This window comes from Periplaneta americana, chromosome 14, assembly GCF_040183065.1.
Source record: "Periplaneta americana isolate PAMFEO1 chromosome 14, P.americana_PAMFEO1_priV1, whole genome shotgun sequence".
NCBI classification, from domain to species: domain Eukaryota; kingdom Metazoa; phylum Arthropoda; class Insecta; order Blattodea; family Blattidae; genus Periplaneta; species Periplaneta americana.
The window spans coordinates 82742969-82769309 of record NC_091130.1 but is presented as its reverse complement, the minus strand read 5'-3'; the positions used below and the strand labels follow the sequence as shown (position 1 = coordinate 82769309).

At 37.4% G+C, this 26341-nt stretch overlaps 1 protein-coding gene across 1 annotated transcript in view; it reads left to right on the top strand.

Annotated features, from left to right (window-relative positions):
• LOC138713515 (cuticle protein 6-like) overlaps positions 1 to 26341 on the top strand; it is a 115903-nt gene that overhangs the window by 61432 nt on the left and 28130 nt on the right. Inside the window, exon 2 of the mRNA XM_069845685.1 lies at positions 625 to 769. Coding sequence (XP_069701786.1) covers positions 625 to 769 — 145 coding nt within the window. The remainder of the gene's footprint in view (positions 1 to 624; positions 770 to 26341) is intronic.

The following is a 26341-nucleotide window of genomic DNA, read 5'->3' as shown; positions in this document are numbered from 1 at the left end:
ATATTACTAAGTTTTAACATAAGTATGCTGTAATAAAATAGATATTGGCATAATTTTAAGTATGATATAGGTCTAAATCTAAATAGATATTTTCTGTCCTCTTTACTAATTAGGGCCTATAGTTCCCTTGACTTTCATATGTAGCTTATTGTAAAATTATTATTATGTTTTATCTTAATTATTTTGCAATAAACTAGATATTAACGTAATTTAAAGTATAATATAGGCCTAAATCTCAGTACATATTTTCTGTCCTCTTTTTTCGAACAATGTCCTCCTTTTTGAAGCTTCGTGCCCTCTTTTTTATCGATGTGAATCTGGTTACCCTAATTACAGCTCATGTTACAAGAAAACCATAGGCACGTAATAAGTGGGTAAGGTTAAGGCATCGCGGAGGCCATTTCATGAAAGAACTGTCCATGTTTTCCACTTGTCCTACCCAACCATCAAGAAGCGCGTGATTGAGATGGTGACGAACTTTACAGTCATAGTAGGGAAGTGCTCCACATTGTCGTTAGGGGTAATCATTAGAATCTTCATTCAATTGCGGCATTAACCATGATTGGAGCATGTCAATACAGGAATAACTATGCTATTATGAAGAAGTGAGGAAGTCTGTCATAGTTTTTTGCAGGCAGCCTCTGTGTGCACTCCCTGACGCCCCAACAGCAGCGCTACCACGTGGTCGTGCCCATCCCAGCCAATGAAGAAGCACACTTCAAGATCCTCAACGCCCTGGACGGATCCTACCACTTCGGATACGACACCGGTGAGACTTGATTTTATTTTCCGTCGAATATTAGATCTTTCAATGAGAAATATGAATATTGTAGTCTAAAAACTGTGCATTCGAAAACTTAAGAAACTTTATCGTTCCTTGTTAGCCTATTGGTCCTAACACAATGCAACAAGTGTTTCCGAATTACATATGATTAATACATTTTTTGTCAGCTGCTTCTTTTCATTCGTACCAGTTGTTCGTTCGCCATATGTTGCAGAAAATTTATACACGAGGAAATTGTTGTGTGTTGACATCGCTCTCGTTACTAACGTTTCCTAGTTTCGCGCTTCATTTTTTGGAAGTATCCAAAAGCAATATCCCCATAAATTTCTCTACCAAAACATTGAGTACTATATTATATTAATAACCAAAATTAATTCTTCAAGAAAAAACATATCACTGACCAATATTGTTTATCATGTGATTTTTGCATCTCGAACTTCGGTGAATATGAAGTTCACGTTCTCTTCTATGAAAGTAGTTACCGTTACTATTTATACATATTTACATAGATGTACAGTTTGGTCACAAAGTGGCACAGCTTCATTCTGTCCCATGTCCTGGCAGATGTTTTGCGGAGATAATCAAGGGTCACTTCGTTTAAGGCATCTTCCACAGCTGCTCGTAATTGTGCCGTTGTGTTATAGCGGTGATTTCGCACTTTGTTCTTGTTGTAAAGTTGGGACTTCGTGGAGGCCAGACGAAAGGAGCTTGGATCATCTGCATATCCTCTTCCAATCCAGCGGTCGGGAAAGGTCATTATTCAGGTATCGGCGCACTTGCAATCCGAACTATGCTGGCGCTCCGTCCTGTTGCAGGACAACAGTGTCTTCGATACCAGCTTGTTGCAATTGTGGCACCAACCATTCACTAAGCATGTCCTGGTAGGCTGGCTCATTAACGGAACTTGGAAGAACAAAGGGCCGAAAATGTGTGCTGCACTCAATCAGCCCACACCATGACGTGGGGTGGATTTCACTTCTTTATAAAAGAATGGGTTTTCTTTACCTCAAAAGACGATGTTTCGTGAATGCATGTTTCAATAGGTAGCACATTCGTCTGTGAAGAGGACATTATTACGGGAACTTTGCATACGGAACGTTTTAAGAAGCGTCCCACATACCGTTTTACGTGCATCCATATCAGCATCGCTTAATTCATTGACGTGGAATGGACGGAAATGCTTGAGCTTTAAATCAACTTTCATGAGTTTCATCATGGTCGAACGAAGAATGTCAAGCTCTGCAGATTTTTTCGAACGAATTTCAGGGGAGTGATCTTTCCACTGATGTCTCAATAGCGTGGCATGTTTCCCTTCTTGTTATCGGACTTCCACTTCTGGAACGGAATTTCATAGGCCTACTACCTGTTGCGAATGCATATTTTTCCTCGTCCCAACATTGTTGCCTTCCTTGGCGATTTCACACCAAAGCGGTCACGAAATTTCATCTTCAGGTGTCGCCGGTATGACGTCTTTCATGAAGCCAAACCGCTGTCAATAACAGCGTATTCCGAATCTCACCGGACCGGTGGACAACAATGGCGTCACGCTGCAGCGAAATAGGAACAAAACTGCTGGAATGTTCAATGGCTGTCATGGCGGCTGTACAAGTTGTCTGTGCTACGCTAGCAAGATTTTGCGAAAGTTCCGTACTGTCATCTCGTTCAAAGAAAAGAGAGCATAAACAATTTATTTCTTGAACCGGTAGTAATAACTGGTCTGTTGACACGTTCGCTCATAATCCATTAACATATTTTTTTTTTTTACGTTGTGCTCATTACAAACACAGCAGAACACACCACCATGACATAACAGTGCACGATGTCATTCGTCTGCTAATTCCCGCCCTACAAGAACCAATCAGATTCACTGATGGCGGCTGATGGAGATTGCCACCACCTCTGCAAGCTGATGGAACCAGTGCGACACCGGTAGAGCATCAGTGACGTCATCGTTGAAATTCGGAATACCGTGATGCCATCAGATTGCTCAGCGCTGAGATTCGGAATACGGTCTAATCTTTGTTCGATGGTAAAAGGACTCTGGTAGGCCAAGTTTGTTTACAACTGCACGGTTACCATGGTAGCATGGTACCAACGTAAACATGGGGTTACCAACATTCACATTCAACATTCACAAATCAGTGAAATAAGAATATCCGGGGGCATGAGGGTACCAAAGACGTTATATAGTATACTAGACTCACACGGAGCGCTGGTGTGCTGTCCAATATTGAAACCAGTCTGCGCATGTTTACGCCGCCATTAAATAGGTAGAAACAGCGGTAAACACGAAGCCCGAGCTACTTGCAACGTGGCTTGTTGCTATTAAAAGAGATAAATTTGTGCCTTCACCTAACTTAAAATTGTGTTAGACTCATTTTAAAGATATAGATTTTTTTTTTAAAGTAATAGCAATAGAATTTTGAAAGATGATGCTGTACCATCCCTGTTTAATTTTCCAAGTCATTTGCAAGAGGTACGATGTATTATCTCTGTTATTACACTATCAATATCATTAAAAATCAATCAGTAGTTTACGACAATAAAAAATACTTCATTGTTAGTACAGGTATATCAGACTGTAGAGAAATCCCACTGAGTGAATTATTTAGACTTACACATCAGTTATTAAACACAATTAGTGGAAAGATAACATTTTGTTTTTATTATGTAAATTAATTTATCTGCAAGATAATAAAAATCGATTCAAAATCTATAGGTAAATAAATAAATAAATAAATGGCTATAATAGCTAAGCCTACTTTGTGGACTTATGATTCAGGGTTCATGATCAATATGTATAGGCCTAACTAGACTAATAAATTAGCCAGCCGTGGGTTTGATCTTGTTGGAGAACATGCTATGTTTCAGATGTAAAGAAATGAATACATAATTTCCTGTGGGAACTAAATATCACTAATGGGATTCTAGGAGGGGGAAGGGAGAGAAAAGTTATTATTTTCTGTTCAACCATCTTTTGGCGTTTAACAGCAAATAAATATGATCTACCTAATTAAGTGTATAAATATTTAAACATTTAATATTATATTGTAGCAAATTTTGTAACTTAATAGAGGTTGTTTTTTGCAGGTTGAGACACCACCCCGTAGACCATTACAATTACTTTATATTTGTGAGTGGTCTATGCTGTCATTTTTGTTGTTGTTTTGTTTTTGCAGATATTCCTAGTTCATTATTTTTCACTGGGGGGGTTATAAATGCATATAGTTCACATACAAATAACCCGTTTATATTTTGCCGGATATATATTATTAAAAAAGCAAGGAATGTCATCTTATTGATATAACATATGTGCATAAAATTACGTGCTATCATTCCGCAAGCAATGATTGCTATCATTCCGCAAGCAATGATATATATATATATATATATATATATATATATATTTATTTAAAATAACTACATTATATAAAGAAATCCACTCATAAAAAGTATGTTTTTTATTTTGCATAATGTGATTATGTTTAGTTTTTAAGTCTTCGTGTTACCTATTATTTGCAATGTATTAGGTACCGGTAGGCTACTTTTTATAATTGATAGCATTCCCTTTATTAATTGAAGAATGACTTATAAATGCAATGTAATTTTGCTACCTTTGCGCATTATATTTTGCGTGGTTACTTATGTCCTGTGGTCTAAAAGTACCGGTAATATACTTTTCGATTCTCTAAAACTTAACAACAGGTCTATACTGATTATCACATATTTATTTCACTTAAGAATTTGATTAAAATAAGAACTTGTGTAATCAAGATGCATATATTTATGTCTTTGATCTAAGAGTAATGTATGTTAATATAATTTTAGATTCTCTGAAACCTAACAATATGCTGATTAACGTAAAATTATACGTTCTATAATGTGTATTGTGTAGGCCTATTTATGGATGTATGAGCAGGGGCGCCTTTCGAAGAGGGGTTGCGGAGCTGCAGCACCCCCAGACATTTGTGGCTCTTGTCTCGTTTTATGTTGTGAAAAACATTTATTATACAGTCTCTATTTAGCGGCTCGATTTTTTAAAAACATTTCGCTCTCAATGACATGCACGCAATCGTTACTGAAGTCACTTCCTCCCCTGGTGCTGCCAGAGCGAAACCAGAGACAAGGACTATAGGGTGAAGTCACTTCCTCCCCTGGAGCTGCCAATCTCGTCTCGGATGCTTTGCGCGTTAGTTTTACCCCTCCTCCCTGCTACCCCTCGCCGTGAATCCAGAGTTTCCAGGCGCTGCAAAATTTGCAGCAGTTTGTCAGTAGCGTGCAGTTTTAAATACATTTTCTTTAATGTTGCGAGTATAAGTGCAACAATGTTTAATTCTGTACAATATTTACAGTCTATTCAGTTCAGTACCTTAACAATTCAGGAGAAATGTGAAATTAAGTGCCCATCAGTTGAATCTCATAATGGTAAGAGCCGCTAAACAAAATACAAAGAGTCGCATATTTTTTGATAATTTATCCAGTATCCCCGCTTTCTTCTCTCGATCTCCATACCGTCTGTATTAGATTAATGTGTTTCAAAGACAATTCCATCAGCTGGGGCAACAAGATGGATTTAAAATAAGAACAGTAAATGTTGTTCATGAGAAGGAGCCATTGCTAGAATGTTTTCAAACCATAATAGAATCTAAAACATCTAACATCACAATAAATGAGAGAAGCGCCCTGGTGCGTACTCTTGAATATCCTGAATTCAATTTCTGGCTCAGTTATTTTTTTCATTTATTGATATACACAACCAACTACAACATCGCCAGTTAGATATTTCTAAGGTTCAAATCTGCATATAAAAAATTAAATTATGGTTTATTTAACGACACTCGCAACAGCAGGGGTTATATCAGCGTCGCCCGGAATTTTGTCCGCAGGATTCTTTTAAATGCCAGTAAATCTACTAACATGAGCCTGTCTCATTTAAACACAATTTACAAGATAAGGCGCATGGAACTAATCTTTAAATAAAGTAAGTTGCTTGGTTTATTTTTGTATGCAGCCCCCCTTAATTCAATACCCACGAGCCGCCACTGTGTATGAGCATGTTTTCTATCAATTGCTGCGTACGTATTTTCTTTCCTTTAATGCTCTGCTATATCAATGAAACTTTGAATATATTTATTTCGTCCTAATTTTACGTTAATCGTCGAAAATGGACACAATCTGTCAATTTTAGATCATCACAGCGTTAAATTGTGTGATTTACGAACTGCTATTATGCGTTTGCTCTCCTACATCATGGCGGCAAGCGCAGCGTTCAATTTGCCCCGGTTTCCTCGTTCCGCGCAGCCGAGACTGTAGGGGCTTGGAGGGTACGCCCATTTTGTGACCTCCCAGTAGATTATCGGACTGCTCCTTCTTATCATCTTCCCCTTTATAGTCGGATGTGAAAAAATTAACTATGTTATTGTTATAGGGCCAATAATGCAACCAAAGCCAGCAAAATCTGAACTACGGCCAACTAGACGACTATGACTGACTGACTGACTGACTGCACAATAAACAGAGTGGAAATAATTTATAAACAGATTTTAACACATTCATTAGATAGAGTACAACAAACAATTTCATACCATATTAGTCCCAAATGAATACTTTTCTCAGAAAAAAAAAGTTTCCCCTAAATGTTAACACTGTTTTACTCGGTACGTTACGTGTTATCCGTACGATTGTTACTCTTATCATTAGAGAAACTGATAAGGAATGATTTATCCCTTTTGCAGTTTTAAATAAAATGGATTATTTTCTTACAAATTAAATAAAAACATTAACACGTATCGTTATTTCCTGGCATTAGGAAGTTTGGCAATCCTACTGCAATGATTAAAGAACGGAATACTATTCCGACCTGAGTTCGTGTGTGTATTCATAAGTGAGCCGGTAATGCATTGTTGCCAAACTATGCACACCTTCAGCCTAATTTTCTAAATAACCATGTGCTTAATAAAAAACGCATAATAGCTATTTCACTTATGTTAGTGTAGTACGAGTATATTGCCCTCTTCAATCTGCACAGTTGTATAATTACCACTCTGTATAGAGATCTTATGCTCTCACGTCACATGCCTTTTCAAATGTGTAACAAAAAGAACAATTAAAATATAAGGTTATTTAAAAGTCACTTCAAAGCGTTATAAAGATTATAATATTTGAGATAGAAAATAAAACAAAGTTTTTTAATTTGTAAATTTTTCCATCTCCATAGTTACATTTTCGTGATTAAAATATTAATGATTTTATTAGTACTGCTACAATGATTTTTAAGTTTCTTTTTAAGGTTCTTTTTTTTTACTTAGTTATTTAACAACGCTATATCAACTAGCGGTACTAGGTTATTTATCTTCGATGGAATTGGTGATAGCGACATGGTATTTTTTCCAAACTTAAAACATTAACATGGTTAACGGGTGAACACTAAAACCCATTCTTGGCAAGCATTACTTTCTATAAAGACTGCATATTTCAATACATCTCTTAAACAACAAAACTCATCATTCACGGAAAAATCACGTGTTTAGAATAATGATTTTTACATTATGCAAAAATAAGGGAGACAAATGCTCGAAGAGAAGAAAAATACAGGAGCCGGGAGACTGGTGAAAATTATGGGTAAATACGGAAGATTCCGGGAAATAAGGAAGGTTTTGCAACCCTAGTTCACTTCGCTATTTATTTTTTCGGTTTCCATTGCTGCAATATCCATTATTTGTGATATTTTTACAGGTTTATTTATTTTTACGTCTCCCTTTATTTTGTCTTGCAGTTTATATATTTCACTTGACATTTCTTTCTGATGCCATTACGTCTTCTTTTACATCTGTGTTCACTTTAAGGCTGTCAACTTTTTTTTTTTTCAAGAAAATATGGGAGATTAAGGAATCGACACAAAATATAAAATTGACAAATTATTCCGTTCAGGTACTAGAAAACAACTTTATTCTACACTTCGGCAGCTAAGCTTAAATTAAGAGTATTTTGAGATTCTGTCTCACGTAGCCTAATAGTTGAAGTCGACTGCACTTTTCAGCTTTGATTTGATTAGATGTGTCATGCTTCTGTTTCGAACATCTGTCCAACTAGCCAGTTTTCTCTGTTTGTAACATTCTTTTGCCCTAAAAATTAAAGAAAAAGGTATTTTTTAACAACTTCAAATTAGTGTAACTCTGAAAATATTGAGAAAAGGACATATGTTTATGCAGTAGTTTTTGGTCTTCAGAAATAAGTTCCGTAAGTGGCGGTAACTCCTCGTGAATAACCTGTATAAATTTTACGGACAAAAAGGCCTACTGAGAAAGACGAGGATGATGATAAAGTTATTACAGTAATAAGTATATACCAAAATAGAGACGCAAAGTAGCTATATGCACAGTATCAGTACTACAGCTCTGTTTACGTTCACGCGCCCGGCCCTATCTTAAGTTGAGTCCATGCAAGGGACATGAAACAGTCAAGAGACTAGTAACCACCCCCTTCGTATTCGTTCGCGCCTTGGGAGCTAGAGTTTGACAGCCATGGTCTACGTCTACACTGTAGCCAACCTTACAAGGCATGTGTGACATAGGGGTAAGATGTCTGTTTTCCATATCATAGGTTGTGAGTTTGCTTCTCGGTACAGTAAAATTATTTTATTTTACTCGTTAATTGATTTAATCGCTTAATGACATTTGTTAATAAACTTCGTTATGCCTCTTTTGTAAAAATAATATTACCCACCATCCGTGGGCTATTAATAAACGAGACCTGGTCTGTTGTTGTTTAGTCAACTATCCGAAGACAGGTCTGAACTTCAAAAGTGATACCAAGAAGGCACCACTTATGAGACAACTAGGCCAGGCGATAATGGGGTAGGGTGGCCAGCTTCTTTCCCCCTCCATTGCATACATCGCCGACTAGTTACATATTACACTAGTCAGACTTCAGATGCATACAAACAATTGTTCTTCCTTTGACACATATCGTGAAGTGAGATCTACTGGCTCATAATATACTGTATGTACATATCAACCAGAACTTCAATCAGAGGATACCTGGTCTGTATAAACAAAATTAATGGTTATTTCACTTCCTAACAGCACATCAAATATAAACAAATACAGAGTGATTCACGAGGATGCTTATTTCCGGAGACATTCTGAGCAAAAATGTCATATAAACATTTGTCCTAATCTCAATATTTTCAGAATTACATTAATTTGAAATTGTTTGTAAAATACCATTATTCTTGAGTTTTAAGGGTAAAAGAATATTACAGATAAAGAATGGACTGTTCAAGAGCATCATTTCTTTAATTAGCTAGTATTCTGAAGTTAAAAATGTGTTGTGAATTCCATAGTTACTTCGTACAGATTTTTTTTTTTCGATTTTTAACTACAAAATTACATTTTCTTACGCATTTATCACAACTGTTTCAAATCACGCCACTCTTGTAAATTCTTTAACATTGTACATTAGGATGCATAATTAAACTGTAAAGAATCAAGTTCCTAAAGTCGTTTAATTTGTAACAATTTTTGTGGTAAGTGCGTAAGAATGACGTAATTTTAGTAAAAATTAAAATATAAAATCTGTACAAAGCAACTAACAACACAGTTTTAGCTTCAGAACACTAGCCAACTAAAGAGATGATACTTCTGAGTACTTCATTCTTTATTTGTAACATTTTTACTCTTAAAACTAAATAAAAAAAAGGTATTTTACTAAGAACTTCAAATTAATGTAATTTTGAAAATATTGACATTAGGACAAATGTTTATATATGACTTTTTTGCTCAAAATGTCTTTGGAAATAGCTCCGTAAGTGACGGTAAATCCTCGTGAAACACTCTGTACAAAAAAAGGCGTCAAAGGGACTAGTATCTCGTCCACAAACCACTTGGGTCTACAATTGCCCTCATTATTCGTGGCATGGACTCCAGTCACTCTGGCTACAACGATTTGTTGACGGAACTGTTGCGAGTTTGTCAGTCAAGAGTACGAGACAGACCATTTTATTTACAGACTGAAGTATTGCTTGGGAGAGAGGAGTTTGTTATTTGTTACAGTTCGGGCATGTAATATAAGACACATCGCCACTTAAATGTAGCTTTGCGAGACATATGGTGGTGAAATTTGTAATTTGAAAAATTAAGATTGTCGTAAACTCGAACCTTGAGCTAGTACTATTCACTCGTTTTGTAGATCCGTGTCATAACGATCCACGCTCTTGTAACTGAAGTACCAGACCGCTTAATACGTGCTTTTCCTGTTCATATTCGCTTCGATTTTGTATTTATGAATTGTAGTTTATTCCTATTTCTCTCTTCAAAGGCCCTGATGTATTAAAATCAACTCTCCTTTCCATTTATAACATATTTCAGACAAGCAAAATACAGAAAATTTAAATGGTTTAATTATGTGTTATCTGGTGAATGGCAACTTTGACGAGACGAGCATGCGCAGTATTATGTACATAAATACTATTTGGAAGTCACAAATTGTCGGCGGCCCATTCTTTTTGCCGCGAAGTGTACATATATTTTAAGTGAGTTTGTGATGACTTAAGGGGTTGGGTACAGCTTACAGCAGTAAAATTTTGGAAATATTCAACTTTTTTTTTCTCCATTACTGTACCTTGTGCAATAATGAAAATTGGTATGTCTGAAATACTGTCCTTCTGCTATATGAAAAAAATATTTTTACGATTTAAGAGAAATTATTCACTTTTTTTTTTTTTTTTCAAAATTCAGTTCACCGTGCAGTGATGAAGCGTTTCCCACATAACTAAAAAACTATCCAACATTCTGTGATGAAATTTTTTGTGTGTATTTATGCATGTCATATCTACAATATGATACAAGATCACTTCTCTACCTTTAATAGATTGTCTGTTAAAAAATAAATTCATTTTTAAAAATGGTCAAATATCAGTATTTTCTTCTAACACAAAATAGAAAAATATTATTTAAGAAATGTAGTTGAAAGAGCATGATATTGTAAATATGAGTTTCAGCAATTTTTTTTTAACAATTTATTGATCGATCAGCGCATTTAGCGCTATACAGATCATTTCTAAAAATTATAAATACAATATATGACACTGAATTGAGGGCAGCCTAGATTGGGCTCCTCAATGAACAAAAATAATTGTTAATAAGTAATTGTTTATATAGGTTGATGTGATGATAAATTTTGATTATAATATGAGGTCCATTGGAAGTCGGCTCTTGATTCTGGTGGGAAATGTAGACTTCTTTCCGAGAGAGTAATGGACGGCGCCTGGAGCATTTTCTAGGTTGTCATAGAACTTCTTAGCTTGTGAATGAATAAACTGCTTGACTGTATCATACCAGTTTCTCTGTGTAGTTGGCTGTTACGGACAAACCAAGGAGAATTGAGTGAAATTCGTAGGACTTTATTTTGAAATGACTGGATGTGTTTAATTTCACTTATTGCAGCTCCTCCCCAGACAGGACAGGCATAAAGCAGTAGAAATCGTAATAGAGATGTGTAAAGCAGCATGCAATTTTGTAGCTTTAGAGATGATTTCTTGTTGAGGAGCGGATATAATTTAGCGAGTCTTAAGTAGGCCAATTTAAGTTTGTTGTTGATGTGATGTTTCCATGACAGACGGCGATCTAAGTGCACTCCAAGATATTTTACAGCTTCATCCTTTGGTTTCCACGGTATCACGTTGGTTGAAAGATTTATGCATGGAGGATTAGCAGGACGACACAAAGTAAATATCATTGCTTCGCATTTATTGTAGTTCAGTGCGATGCGCCAATTTTCAATCCAAGGGCATATGATGTTTAAGGCTTCCTGAAGATGATTTGAGGCTATGTTAATGTTGCGATGGGTTGCATAAATAGCTGAATCGTCTGCATACATAGCAATTTGTGCAGTTGGTGTTGCAGGAATGTCCGAGGTATATACATTGAATGAATCGGACCTAAGATAGAGACTTGTGGAACGCCAGCACTAATGGGTCTAACAGAGGAGTGACTACAACCCACTCTGACTGAGAATGTGCGATTTGACAAGAAACTAGTCATTGTGTTGCATAGGTAGTCTGGAACGCCGGACTTGTGTAATTTGTACCGAAGACCTTTATGCCAAACTCGATCAAATGCTTGAGTGAAGTCAAGAAATGCGACTGCAGTCTGTTCTTTGTTTTCAAAGCCCTGTGCAATTTGTTCAGTGATACGAAGCACTTGATGGTTGGTAGAATGATTTCGACGAAAGTCAAACTGATATGGAGGTAGGATGGATGCTTGAAGTAGAAACGTATCCAAGCGTTTCAGCAAAACCTTTTCAAAGACTTTGGATATAGTTGATAAAAGACTTATGGGACGGTAACTTGTTGGATTTGAAGCAGGTTTTCCAGGTTTATGAATTACAATTATTACTGCATGTTTCCAAGTATCAGGGAAATATTCCAGACGAAGTAGAGCATTGAATAATGAAGCTAAGTTTGCTAGAGCTTTACGAGTAAGATACTTCAATACAAAGTTTGGGATGAGATCGTATCCAGGAGATTTCTTTGTTGGAAGTTTCTGAATTATTGAGTGGATCTCATTTGGCGAGGTAAAGTTTACGAGCAATAGTGCTGAAGGATAATTATTCGGAAAAACTTCTATTTCTTCGTTGAATTCTTTATTATTGATTGGGTTTGGCATGAAAGAGGCTTGAAAGGTGTCTGCGAAAATTTCACACTTTTCATTGTCACTTCCATATTGACAACCGTCTTCTTGTAAAGGTGGAATTACAGTCACGCTCAAGCCTCCTGACGTTTCGCGAAAGCCAGTAACATGCCAGCGCGACGTTGTCACAACTACTCTCCCCGTCTCTGTCTCTCAGCGGCAGTACTTCAAAAAATGTGGTGCGCGACCCTTTACCTAAGGTTAATTTGATAGGGAGATGCAGCAGACTTTATTATTATTATTATTATTATTATTATTATTATTATCATTATCATTATCTCCAGACTGCATCGAATGAAATTAAAAATCACAAAATATAGAAAAATTAGTTGAGTCAGACGTAACTCGCTGAATTTATATCAGTTTTGTAAGTTTTACTTTTATTGGGGTTAATAAAGTTGTCGAATAACACAAAGGCGCAGTTTGGTCAAATAAATTGAATGATAGAATTAATTTTAAATAGTAATTTTCTGTACAAATGAATCGAGTGAATTGACATGGCCCTAAATAACATTATGTCCATGCTGTCAGAGCACATTCTTTAAAAAATAGCGGTTATTATATGCCTTTGTTTCGTTTAAGGAAAATGATGAATTAATAAAACGTACCTTTTGTGCTGCAAATTTCTACTCCAGTGGCAGAGCTAATGATGAGCCAACATCGTCGTCGTCAGCCCCATCACCAAATTGCCAACATACGAAAATATATTACATTACACTTTCATATACCGTACTTTAAACAGAGCCAACTGCACACAACACCATCAGGAATCGAACTGACATTTCAATTTAGTAGTCTCTCTTCTCTCCTCTCACAAAGAGATAACTTGGTTTATATTCTGAAGAGACCCTTTGTTTGAAGCTGTAAGATTATGGTTCTCAAAATTCTTCCATATGATAAACATTCCTTATCACATCGCAGCTGTATAAACATCGTCCACTACTTCATTGCTGGAAGTCAGCACAAAAGCAATGAGACAGAGGCAACTGTGAAGGAAAAAAATGGAAATCTTACGAAATTACGATGAAAACAGTACTCTTAATCAGAAACAACTGTCTGATTCATTAGAAATCTCATCATCCACACTAAGGACAATAATAAAAAATCGCGATTTAATCTATGCAGCTGCGACATCGGAAGGATGTAAGCGTAGGGAAGTAAAGGTGATAAACATGACGACTTGGAAACACGCACGCGACAAATGACTATAAATTACTTTTTTCGAAAGAATTGAGTACAGTATATATTGTAAATGTCTTTGACATACAGTATAGTAATTACATAATGAATAATACTGTATTACCGTTCATGAATCATGTATTTCAATAAAGAAAAATGCTAATAGATATTGTATATAACTCAAAATTAGTATTCTCGTCCAATACGTGGTCCCGATTAATACGAGGTTTACACGCGGTACCTTGAACAGCGTCTTATGGGGGGTTTACCGTATTAACCCATAAAATTGGAACCACTGGGAGCAGAAATGTGATTTTTGTTTCTATGTGTTCAGAAAACATTAAACATTCATCATATATACATGCAGGGTCCCAACAACATACCAATTTTCCCAGCGCACTTGTTATTTAATTTTGAGATTTCTAAGCGGCGACTATGCGGCGGGTCTGCGTAGCCCGTTTGTTGCAACGCAGCATTGCCTGTATTGGCTATCGCCGATAAGCAGATACACTGCAAACGTCAGGAGGTTTGAGCGCGACTGTATACATGGCTCTTTCAATACTCTCTTTGTCTCTTTCCAAAGGGAGGAATCTTCTGGAGATAAAGTGGCTAGATGGCGTTGATAAGATATGAATCGGTGTTCGTCCAACAATTTTTTTACCTCTCTGGTTAGTTGATTTAGGCGGTGATGCTGCCATGGTTCTCTATGTTTTTGCCACACTCGACGGGCTTGATGTTTTTCCTTTATAAGCCGTTTTATTTTTGAGGGAAGAGTTTCGTGATAAGATTTTCTATGTACCCGTCTTGTCGGAACCGTTGCTGCTCGAATAGATGAAGTAATAGCATCAGTGAAAGTACGAACTGCTGCATCAGCATCGGTGATTGTTTTCAAGTTATTGGTGGGCTGCAAAATATCATCTAGGTTTAGTTGAAAGTTGTTCCAGTTTATAGTACCCTCGATAAGTCGATTGGGAGGAGGGCGAAGCATAGGGTTGTCGTCAAATGAAATCAGAACAGGACAATGATCGGAGTCCAATTCATGTAATACACGCATGTTTGAGGTGTTCTGAATATATTTGTGCAAAGCTATGTCCAGTATATCAGGTAATATGTTAGGTCGATAGAACGTGGGTTCCAAAGGTGCATCGATATTAATAGAGTTTTCCTCTGAGATAGTTAGTAATCGTCTTCCGTTAGGTGTGGTTACACGACATCCCCATATTTGATGTTTACTATTTAAGTCTCCTAAAAGTATTGTTGGTGTAGTATTAGAAAAAAGATTAACAACATCTTGAGAATTCAAACGTGCTTTTGGTGGTATATATGCTGAAATTATAGTAAACTGTGGAAGGTTATGTGAAGTTATCTTAATAGCACAGGCTTCTAAACAGTTCAGTTCTGGCAGAAGTATTGAGTGATGCTGCATATTTTTCCTAATTATAATTGCCACACCACCAGAGGCTTCGGGAGCAACACGATCAGTTCTATAAATATTGTAACCAGGAAATGTAAACTTCTCTGGGTGAATAAGATGAGTCTCAGTAACACACGCTACAGCTATATTGTGTCGAGACAGAAATTCTAAGAAAGCTCCTCGCTTAGGTTTGATTCCATTTGCGTTCCAGTTTAAAATAATCAGTTCAGAGAACGTTTTATTGACATTAATGTTCATTATTGAGAAGGCCTGTGATAAGTTGGAGGAGGAAAGTTTTAATCACAGGTAGGTGTGGTTTCAGGGAAGTTATCACTAATTGAATTAAGTTTCCAATAACATCTGTAGCAGGAGAGGTATCTTGAATTGAAGTATTGGTAACATTTGTTTTAATAGGTACTGAGTGTGGCCAAGAAGGTGTAGATGGCGAGGCAGAAGGAGAATTTGCTGTAAGATTAGGAAAATTTTGCAAATTTAAGGTTGGCGGTGATGTTGAGAGATTTTGCTGTGGAGGATTTGAATTAGACTTTCTCTTTAAGCCAAGATAATAACTACAACCCTTAAAATATGCTGAGTGTGCTCCTCCACAGTTTATACATGTTGGTTCGGCTTCTTTAGGTTTAGTGTATTCAGAAAAGTGATGATTTTGAGGACACTTCACACAGCGTGGTGTGAGATGGCAAAAGTTTTTAGTGTGACCATAACGCTGACATCTTGTACACTGGGGAATTTTTCGGGGTTTTCGGCGATATTCTACTCTAATGAGAGCATGTTGAATTTGTTTTATATCAAAAATCTTCTTAACCTGTTCATTGTTGTCTAATTCCATTGCGCAGAGCGGAATAGGTTGTCTGTCTCTATAGAAAAGCCTAGTAACTTTAATAACAGGCAGGTTGAGGGATTTAAGCTCCAAGATAACATCATTATCTGTTAGAGAATGAGGAACATTACGTAAAACGACTTCCAGTCACTTGGCGGGCGATACTGAAGACCGTTTGTGCAGTGCTCTACAATGTCTGGAAAATGTGGCGGAAACAGGTGGTTACTTGAAGAAAGAAACAAGGGAAGACATCCGAAACTCGGTGAGTGTCATTAGAAGTTGTTTTAATGAACTAAAAACCGCACTAGAAAGTAATATGAAAGGAAAACACAGCCTCGCTAGCGATGACAAAAGCGATAAAACACCAGACATAGATTGCGAAGGTGGAGAGAGTCGTCCACCAGGACAAGTGGCGCCATCTGCCGGCCACTCACTGGAAACAACCACAGGCGCTGGACGACTGTGGACATCTAGCGGCTAAAGGGACAACTATGACAGCGCTGCCGGAGGAAATGAGAGCAGAAAGAACCAAAGCCGGAAGACATTTAGCGACAAGCTAGCGGACAGCGACGGCGACCAGCAGAGCGGCATCGGCAACCAACGACAGGACACACCTAGCGGCCGAACGGACATCCAAGCTGCAGGAGGTCCGCCCAGCAGAGCAGGAGGTGATATAGAAGAGATTGTAACCAGAAAAATAACCCAAAGAATCGAATCCATGATGGAAAACATATTAGGGAATATTAAGAGGATGGTGCAAGAGGAAATATCCAACTCGGCGAAACAGAACACAGATCCTGGGCGCGGGACCGCTACCAAACAACTAGAAGCAAACCGCCTACAACAACCAGCCGCCGCCGGGCAGGACGCAGAGGCCCTGCGAACACAACATGTACAGAGGGACACCGTGGACGTTCGAGGACGCGAAGAGCACACCACATGGACTACAGTGGTAAGTAGAAAGCACAATTCAGGCGAACAGCACCCGGAGCATATACGACCAAGGCCTAACAGAGTACCGCAAAGAGGCATCGCAGCATCTAACCGGCTGAAAGCAGCAGAAAGAAACGTATGGATCTATGTAGGGCGACTCAGCAGCGAAACAACGGCGGATGACATAACTCGCTACCTAAAAGGAAACGGAATAGAACACGTCTCAGAATGCGAGATGCTGGACACAAGGGGCACGAACAGGGCGTTCAAACTAGCAGTCCCATTCAGATATCATGACATTATATTCAGTCCGGACTTCTGGCCGGAGGATGTTACCTTTCGCTCCTTTCGGCTACGATAAAAGAGAGCTAACCTGCCTTCTGTGGAACGTGGAAGGATTCATTTCCTTAATGAAAACACCGGAAATATGCCTACTGGAGCAAGACATGTTAATACTAACCGAGACTTTTCTCCGAGAACCAGCCACTCTACCCGGATATTATGCAGCGCACAGTCTAGCAGCGGTGGGACCAGAAGGGAGGCCTTCGGGAGGAGTATCCTGCCTATTCAGGCCATCAATGGGACAAGTCGTCGACGAATACGCAGAAAGGGACGTGGTGATAGTCACATTCGAACATCTCATTGTCATCGGGATGTACATTAGACCCACTGCCACAACTGAGTTCGCCATAGAAACTATCCTGCACGCGCTAGAGCGCGCTGGCGGAAGGAAACCTATACTATTGGGCGGCGACTTCAACTGTCGCAAGGACAAACCAGACAGGAAAGCCGTAACGGTATTCGGAACCCTAGAAGAAGAAGGGTTCTCACTAGTCAACGAGGGAACCATCCCAACCTACGTAGCACACAATGGATCAAGTGTGATAGACCTTGTATTCTACAGAGGAAAAAAAAATACGCATCAGTCGCCAGGATCACCTGTGGACACCTATAAGAAAACACATCCCAGTCCAGACTGGATTCACACTAAAGGGCCGGAAAACCACCGTTAATGAACAACAAGCAGCTCCAAGACATATGGACCCCACCTTGCTTAGCGGACTTCTAGACGAAGCAGCTATAACTCAACACTTAACAGAGGGAAATACTGACAGTGCACTCTCTCTACTTGAGACTGCACTACTCAACTCGACGCTGAAAACGAAGGCAAAAAGAAAAAGTAAGCCCTGGTTCGACGAAGAGTGTTATATCCTTCGGAAGGAAACGCTAGGAGAATTGCACAGATGGAGAGAACACAAATCGGATATAAATCTAGCCAGATACACAAGAAAAAGGAGAGAGTACCAAAATTTACTGAACAAGAAACGCACACAGTTTGCTGAGAAGAAAGAGCTAGAATTAATAGCGGACGCCGAAGCAGCTCCATACAGAATACTGCAACCCCGAAGAGCAAAAGTCCACCCGCAAATACCCATGTCAGTATGGGAAGACCACTTTTCAGCGATGTACCAGAGGACTCAAATGAGCAGCAGGCAGCCCACGACAGCAAGTAATGAGGGAACCACACAACTCACGACGGAGGAAGTTTGGGCCGCGTTCCAAAGATGTAAACCGAACAAAGCACCGGGACCGGACCACCTTACCAATGAGATTTTACAAGAATCATTGCCAGCAACCATTGTAATATGGACATCACTATTTAACGAATGCTTCAGACAAGGGAAAATACCAGACAGATGGAGAGAATCTAGCATACATATGCTGTACAAAGGGAAAGGCCCTAAAGACTCGCCGGACTCTTACCGTGGTATTGCCCTCGAATGCAATCCTTTCAAAGTGCTCTCCAGGATATTATTGAACCGGATTACGCCACAAGCCATGCCGTACATACCAGAACAGCAATTTGGATTTATAGCCGGCAGATCCACAACTCAGTCAATTGAGAGAGTGCTCGACACCATATGGGAAGCTACCGCCACGGCCGGAGGCTACATATACGCCATTTTCATAGATTACGTGAAAGCGTTCGACGGAGTGGACAGGACTATCATGGTAGATAAACTACGCCGCATTCTGGGAGAGGAAAACCCGAACCTGCCACTCATAGAGAACATCCTGCGTGTCAACCTACTAACGGTTAGCGACAAAGTGAGCCGCTCCAGACCTATTACCCAGACGAATGGCGTTCTCCAGGGGGACCCTCTTAGCCCGATGATGTTTAATCTGCTAACACACGATGCCATACAAGAGGTAGCAGTAAACCTACCTATATTCCTGTATGCAGACGACATGGTTATGATGTCGAGCAACAGAGAGGCATTACAGGAAGGGCTTAACAGACTCCATGTATGGTCAAGAAGGAATGGCCTAGATATAAATACAGGGAAAACAAAGGTCATGAAGTTCAGAAAAGGCGGAAACGTCTCCAGATCGGACATCTTCACATATGGTAATGAGAAACTGGAAATTGTTAACTCATACAAATATCTGGGCTTAACACTGCAAGTGACAGGCAAGTCATTTACTAAGCACATAGAAGAAAGATGCTCGGCGGCGATCAAGGCTACGTACGATATAAAGAAGCTCGAAAAGCTCTCCACGACCACAGCCCTGCGCCTCTTCTACATCAAGATCGCTCCAATAGTTAGCTACGCGCTGAAAAAGATATGGGTTCACTTAACCTCAGCGAACCTGAAGAAGCTAGAAGCCGTGAAAGCGTCATACCTAAAAAGAGCTCTTCAAGTGTCAAGAACAACGCAAACGAGGCTGGTATACCTATTACTGGACACGGATTTCTTCGTAAGATAGCTGATGACGAGCAACGGCCTTCAACCTACACCAGCATATGAGGCCCACGTTAGGGACAGAGAAGAAAAAGCAGCAGACGTGGACCAGGAATTCCTTCAGACGCCAGCCATGAACACGGAAGAATGGAAGAAGCCTAACTTCGAGCTACGTCACGTCTTCACGAGGACGGCGGCCCACGAGTTCCACCATAGGATCTGTGCCAAACGAGGATACCACTCGGCCTCAGAGCAGTGCATCTGCACCCTCTGTGGGCACAGCTGCAGTCAGTATCATATACTAACCTGCCAAGCAAGGACTGAGACACTAACGTTCTACGCAAAAGAAGGCAACTTTTGAGTAAAATGTAACAATGTACACATTGTGTTTAATAAATCTTATTATTATTATTATTATTATTATTATTATTATTATTATCTGGATTACGAAAAGTATGAGCTGTGATTCTTCTAAGAATTTTGTAACTAAACGAAAGTCAGCAGCAGTAGTAGTGTTAATTTTAAGACTGGAAACAATGGAATCTATGTCGCATATTATCTGCTGGTAATTATTTACTTCGTGAAGAAATATTGGTGGTACTCTGATTTTGGGAGTAGGCCTAGTAGAGGTTGATTCTTGTGTTGATGCTGGAGTCACATTATCAATTTCATCATCCATCTCCTCGAGAGGGGAGAACTTGTTGTAGACGGTAGTTAGATCGACTACATATTTAGAATTTATTTTAGAAGCTGAACTTGTTTGTTTTTTAGTTGGTGTGAAAAAACTTTCATCAGAATTAGAAGAATTATTTTCAGTTATTTCTTCATATTGTCGTTTTGTGACAAATTTTGAAGGCTGTAACAAGGAACGTGATGTAGAAGAGTTAACTGGAGGGCCTTGATTTCGTCTTGTTGATGTGACTGCATATTGAAGATTATGCAACAACGCCTTCTTTTGTTTTATGATAAAAACAAAACACTATCTGTTTCAAATAACCAAATTGTTCGTATTTAACTTATTAAATATTATATTATTTGAGTAAAACAAATGTTCTTAATATTTCCACACTTTCTTCAGCTGTCAATAATACAAATAAAGTTTAAATTCACTTACGAACTTTGCTGGATGTAGTTATAAGCAGTTAAATAATAATATCACCATTGAACACAAACTTACTAGTTTCATGACCCACTCTGAACTCCGAGTTTCAGCAATAAAATAAAAAAGAGAGAACATGAAAAAGTTAACAAGTTTATGAGTTATGAGGGAAACGCTTCATCACTGCGCAGTGAACTGCCACCATTTTTAATTTTGAAAAAAAAATATATATATATAAAATTAATTCTTTTTAAATCGTAAAAAAATATATATATTTTTTTTCATATAGCAGAAGGACAGTGTTTCACACATATCAATTTTCATTATTATACAAGATACAGTAATGGAGGAAAAAGATGTTGAATATTTCCAAAAATTTGACTGCTGCTAGCTGTACCTAACCTCTTAAGCCCAGTACCCACGGTGCTTGTTTCCTTGGTGGCCACCAAGCTTGGTGCTGTGATGGGTAGGCTGCTGAATCTCGTTTTTGTTACTATGTTGGTTACTGTTCATATGCAGCTGGCTCTTTTCACAGTTCAAATTTAAAAATCATTTGCTGCTTCATCTGTTGCCAACACTCATGATGGAAAAAAAAAAAACTAGGTACATCATGAGTGGGAAACAACTAAAGTACTACATCAACAACAATAAATGTTGTAATAAAGCAATATTAAACCAAAAGTGTAAAACTGCTAATGTACGATATTTAATTGGTGTTTCTTAGAAACTAAGGAATACAGAAAAAACAGATTTAGTTGGAGAAAACGAACAAGGCAACACGGTTCCAGCGGTGATACTATATATATTAACTTTGGTTCCAGCTTGGATTTTTTTTATTTTAGTAGGTTATTTTACGACGCTCTATAAACATCTTAGGTTATTTAGCGTCTGAATGAGATGAAGATAATGCCGGTGAAATGAGTCCGGGGTCCAGCACCGAAAGTTACCCAGCATTTACTCATAATGGATTGAGGGAAAATTCCGGAAAAAATCTCAACCAGATAACTTGCACCCACCCGGGAATCGAACCCGGGCCACATGGTTTCACGGCCAGACGCGCTAACCGTTATTCCACAAGTGTGGACTCCAGTTTGGAAGCCAACACGAAAAATAGCAAGCAACCAGATCTTGAAATCCAGCATGATACCTAACAAAGCAGCCAACAGGGGGCAGAATTTCCAGCAAGCACGCAGAACTAAATTATCAGCGCTCCCAGCATGCAATCCATCACAGAAACACGCACCGTGGGAATCAGACTTTAATTACACTTACCTACTTAAGCCGTATAATGTATAGCTAAATAAAATGAGATAGGTCTCGTTTTTTCGATTATAGAGGATGAATGTAGTATGTAATACAGAAAAATAAATGCTTATTGTCCTATCTGGATGCAAATTAAACCATCCAAATTGTGTATTTTAAAAGCAGTAGTAGTAACAAAAATAAAACTTAACTCTTAATTAAAAGACAGCCATTTTGCCCTTCAGTACTTGAAATCCGCTTGCTGTTTAGTCAACTGACAGAAGACAAGTTTGAGTCTCACAAGTGATAACAAGACACCACTTACGAGGGGATTAGGCCAAGGGATAATGGAGTAGGGTGGCTCTCCATTGCATACATCGCCGATTAGCTACATATTACACTAGTCAGATTTCAGATGCATACAAACAACAATTGTTCCCCTTTTTACACATATCGTCAAGTGAGATGTACTGCCTGATATAATAGATAGACAAATCAGCCAGAACCTCAATCATAGGCATGAAACACTCTGGCAGCATAAATTGCCGTACAGTGAAACATCTTGGGTTTTTAAGTTGTAAGTAACCTCAATTATCATGACAATAAAATGAAATGACTAGTTTTTGTGGTTTTCTAACATGTTTGTCTTCTTTCAAACGGTGTTACTGAATTTATCTCATTTACATTAACTGAAGCCAATTGCTGCAGCAAGAGAGAATCTAGGCGATGTATTTCTGAGTTTTTACATGAACTACAGTTGCTTTAGATGAGGTATCAAGAAGTCTAAATTTTGAGCTACAATATATTTTTATTCAAATTACTTTTCAAGTTTATAATTACATTTATATTTTATCTTTAAATATTCCTATTTTGTTATCTGTATCAGGGATAGGTTATTTTTCGAAAACGCATTTCTTAAATAAGTCGAAGTGAACATGTCTTTGTTTCTGGAGTTATATTTTCACTGTAACGAATTACTTTCACTTCAGAGATAGATATTTTCGTAATATATTTTGAAATATTTTATTTAGTTTGTATTCTGATGTTTCCTGTTTTTACATAAATTTGGTCATCTGCATATACATACAGTCAACTCCGGTTATAGTGAACTCAGCTATAGTGAACCTAAGTCGTTGGTCCCGACCCGCATACATTAAAAAGTACATTAATATTTCCGTTTATATTGAACCTTCGCTTCGGTTATAGTGAACCGTGTATCCTGACAAATTCTTATTTGAAGTTAGACCTTCTTCTATAAAATTGAAAGAATGTGTTGAGACCAACATTCTAAGTTTCTTACTCCTTTAGTCAAAGGTCAAAGGTAGGATTAGTGATTCCTAGACAATGAGCTGTACTGTAAATTCAGGCAACGCGTGACGACCTTGCCTCATTCCACCGTCGAAAGGTTGTCATTCTATTCTCAAGCAGTCTACCCTACTGTTATTTCTAATCCTCCACCGTCAAAGGGTTGTCTTTTGTTCTCAGAAACATTTCCATTATGACGGATAGCATAGAAACAGCGGAAAATGTAATTGCCTTCTTTTATTAAAAGGAGATGGACATTATGTCCAGAGCATAAATGAAGGTAAGATTTCGATGGCTTTCAAACTCCATCAACCCTCTCCCAGTTTCCGGGAAATTCCAAGGCTGAGTACGCAGTCACACCATAACAGCATTTGTCATTTCTACCCTATCTAGTGTTCCAAAGGGAATGTACACTCTTAGACAAAAAAAAAATGACCGGACTCTTGAAGCGTAAATTTGTCTTATGTTCCGTTCGGCTGTGCGCCTGATACACAAGACTAAAATCAGAGTAGTAAGGACGAAACCAGCGAGATCCAAGAACATACTCTTATATCGGGAAACAACGGTTTGAACTGTGTGTGTGTGTCTTAGCTCCGTGGTAAAACTCTAACTTCACACGCAGAAAACCCGGGTTCGTATCCGCCTTCGTATAAGTATATGTATTTGTTTCGTTTTATTTTTTCTCTAGCTAGAAACAAATGATACATTTATTAACGTGCACAGGAGTTTATATTAGTTCAAAAATTAAACACAAACATTCAGTAATATCGGAGACTTCTTCCTAATTACCCTTGAATTAAAATAGATGCTCAGTTCTTGGATCTTCTCCCTTCTCCATAAGGAGTATTGATCAGTTACTATAATTTGTATTAGTAGTAGTAGTAGTAGTAGTAGTAGTAGTAGTAGTAGTAGTAGTAGTAGTAGTAGTAGTAGTAGTAGTAGTAGCTGTAATAATAATAATAATAATAATAATAATAATAATTATTATTATTATTATTATTTATTTATTTATTGATATTTATGTGCTGGATAACAGCCATAGGCCAATAAAAGTCCAGCACAGTGATACAAATAATGCAATAAAATGAACAACTATCGTACACATTACATAATAGAGATAACAAGAAAAAAGAACATAGTTTACAATGATTAGTTTACAAGAATTAATACTATTATATTTTAAGGAAAAGAGTTGATTCATACAAAAGTATTACCAAAATGTGTAGAAAGATAATGCAATTAATATTAGCAAAGACATTGCCATGTCCTAATACTTCTATACATTGAATGGATCGAAATCGCTTACATGTAAGTTAGCATGTTTAATACATCTGGAGACCGGCGAGGAAGATTTAGAATTTCTAATATAGAAGAGTTTGTGATATCTCATGTCCTTCATAGGAATACGAAGGCTGACACTGTTTAAGAAAGATTGACAATTAATGTCACCTTTAAGGACCTTGCATAAGAATAAGTAATCGAGATCATGACGTCTCGCATACAGGCTTCGACATTTAAAGTGCTCGCATTTTTTATCATAGTTATACTCAGAGCTATTAGGCAGGAATCGGTAAGAACATAATGAAATAAATTTCCTTTGAATATTTTCAAGTTTTGCAGAATCAGAACTAGTAATAGAGTTCCAAACTACAGATGCATATTCGTGTTTCGATCTGACTAATGTATAGTATAGTATTAAAAGAGAGTCAGGTGTTGAAAAAGAATAAGTAATTGACCGAATTATTCCTAACATTCTTATTGCATGGTTATAAATATAATCAATGTGATTGTGAAAATATAATGTATTGTCAATTAATACACCAAGGTCTCTAATACAATCTTTTCTGTTAATTAATAAATTTTTTTAGGTGATAGTTATATTTTAGTGTAGAGGGTTTCCTTGAAAATGATATTACGTAAGTTTTGGATTCATTAATTATCATCCCGTTATCAACTGACCAATTGGTAATTGAATTAATGTCACCCTGAAGAAATTGACAGTCGGCAGTACTATTGATTTTTCGAAAAATTTTAAGATCATCAGCGAATAATAGATAGTCAGAACTTATTCTTTTGCAAATGTCGTCAATGAAGATTAAAAATAGAAGAGGTCCTGAAGTTGATCAGAGAGAGTATTCGAAATTCGTACACAAGATTGTCTATCGTGTAAATAATTTTCAAACCAGTTTACGTAGCTTACCGATAATCCTATATTATTTAATTTAGACAATAGTACAGAGTGTGGAACTATATCAAACGCCTTACTGAAATCAAAATATATTGCATCTGTTTGGCCCTGGGATTCAACAACTGGTACAATCTGATTCAAATAAGAGACTAAGTTAGTTGTAGTAGATTTGGATTTTGTAAATCCGTGTTGTGCAGAATTTAATTTATTTTTAACAAAAAATGAAATATGTTTGTGAATTATAGTTTCAAAAATTTTAGAGAAATTATTTAAAATAGAGATAGATCTGTAGTTACTAACTACATTCCTTTTGCCATTTTTAAAGACCGGAATAACTGCTGCTTGTTTCCAGTATGATGGAAATACCCCAGATTTCAAACTTAAGTTAAATATGTGAACTAATAAAGGTGTAAGAATTTCTGAACACGCTTTAATTATAAAATTGAATAATAATAATAATAATAATAATAATAATAATAATAATAATAATAATAATAATGCAACAACCAGAATAATAATAATAATAATATTCATAGTATTACAAACACAATAATAATAATAATAATAATAATAATAATAATAATAATAATAATCATCATCATCATCATATTAATAGTATTGCAAAAATGAGATGAATAATGTTAAAGACAAAACCAATGTGTTCCAGATATTGGCTACACTCGTAAATAGTGCCGTTACATATCTGCTTTGTAATAGCTCCATGGTAACAGTCTAGCTTCTTGTGTAGGCGATTCAAGGTCGTGTACCCCGTAGGATGCAGGCGGTTATAGATGCGAAGGGATTACATACCCGGTATTGAATTTTTTTTGTCTATTTTGATTTTTGTTTATTGGTCTCCGAGATCTATTTCTTTATTTTGTTTAATACAAAGAAAAGGATTATGTTTGTTTATTCCTAACCGAGA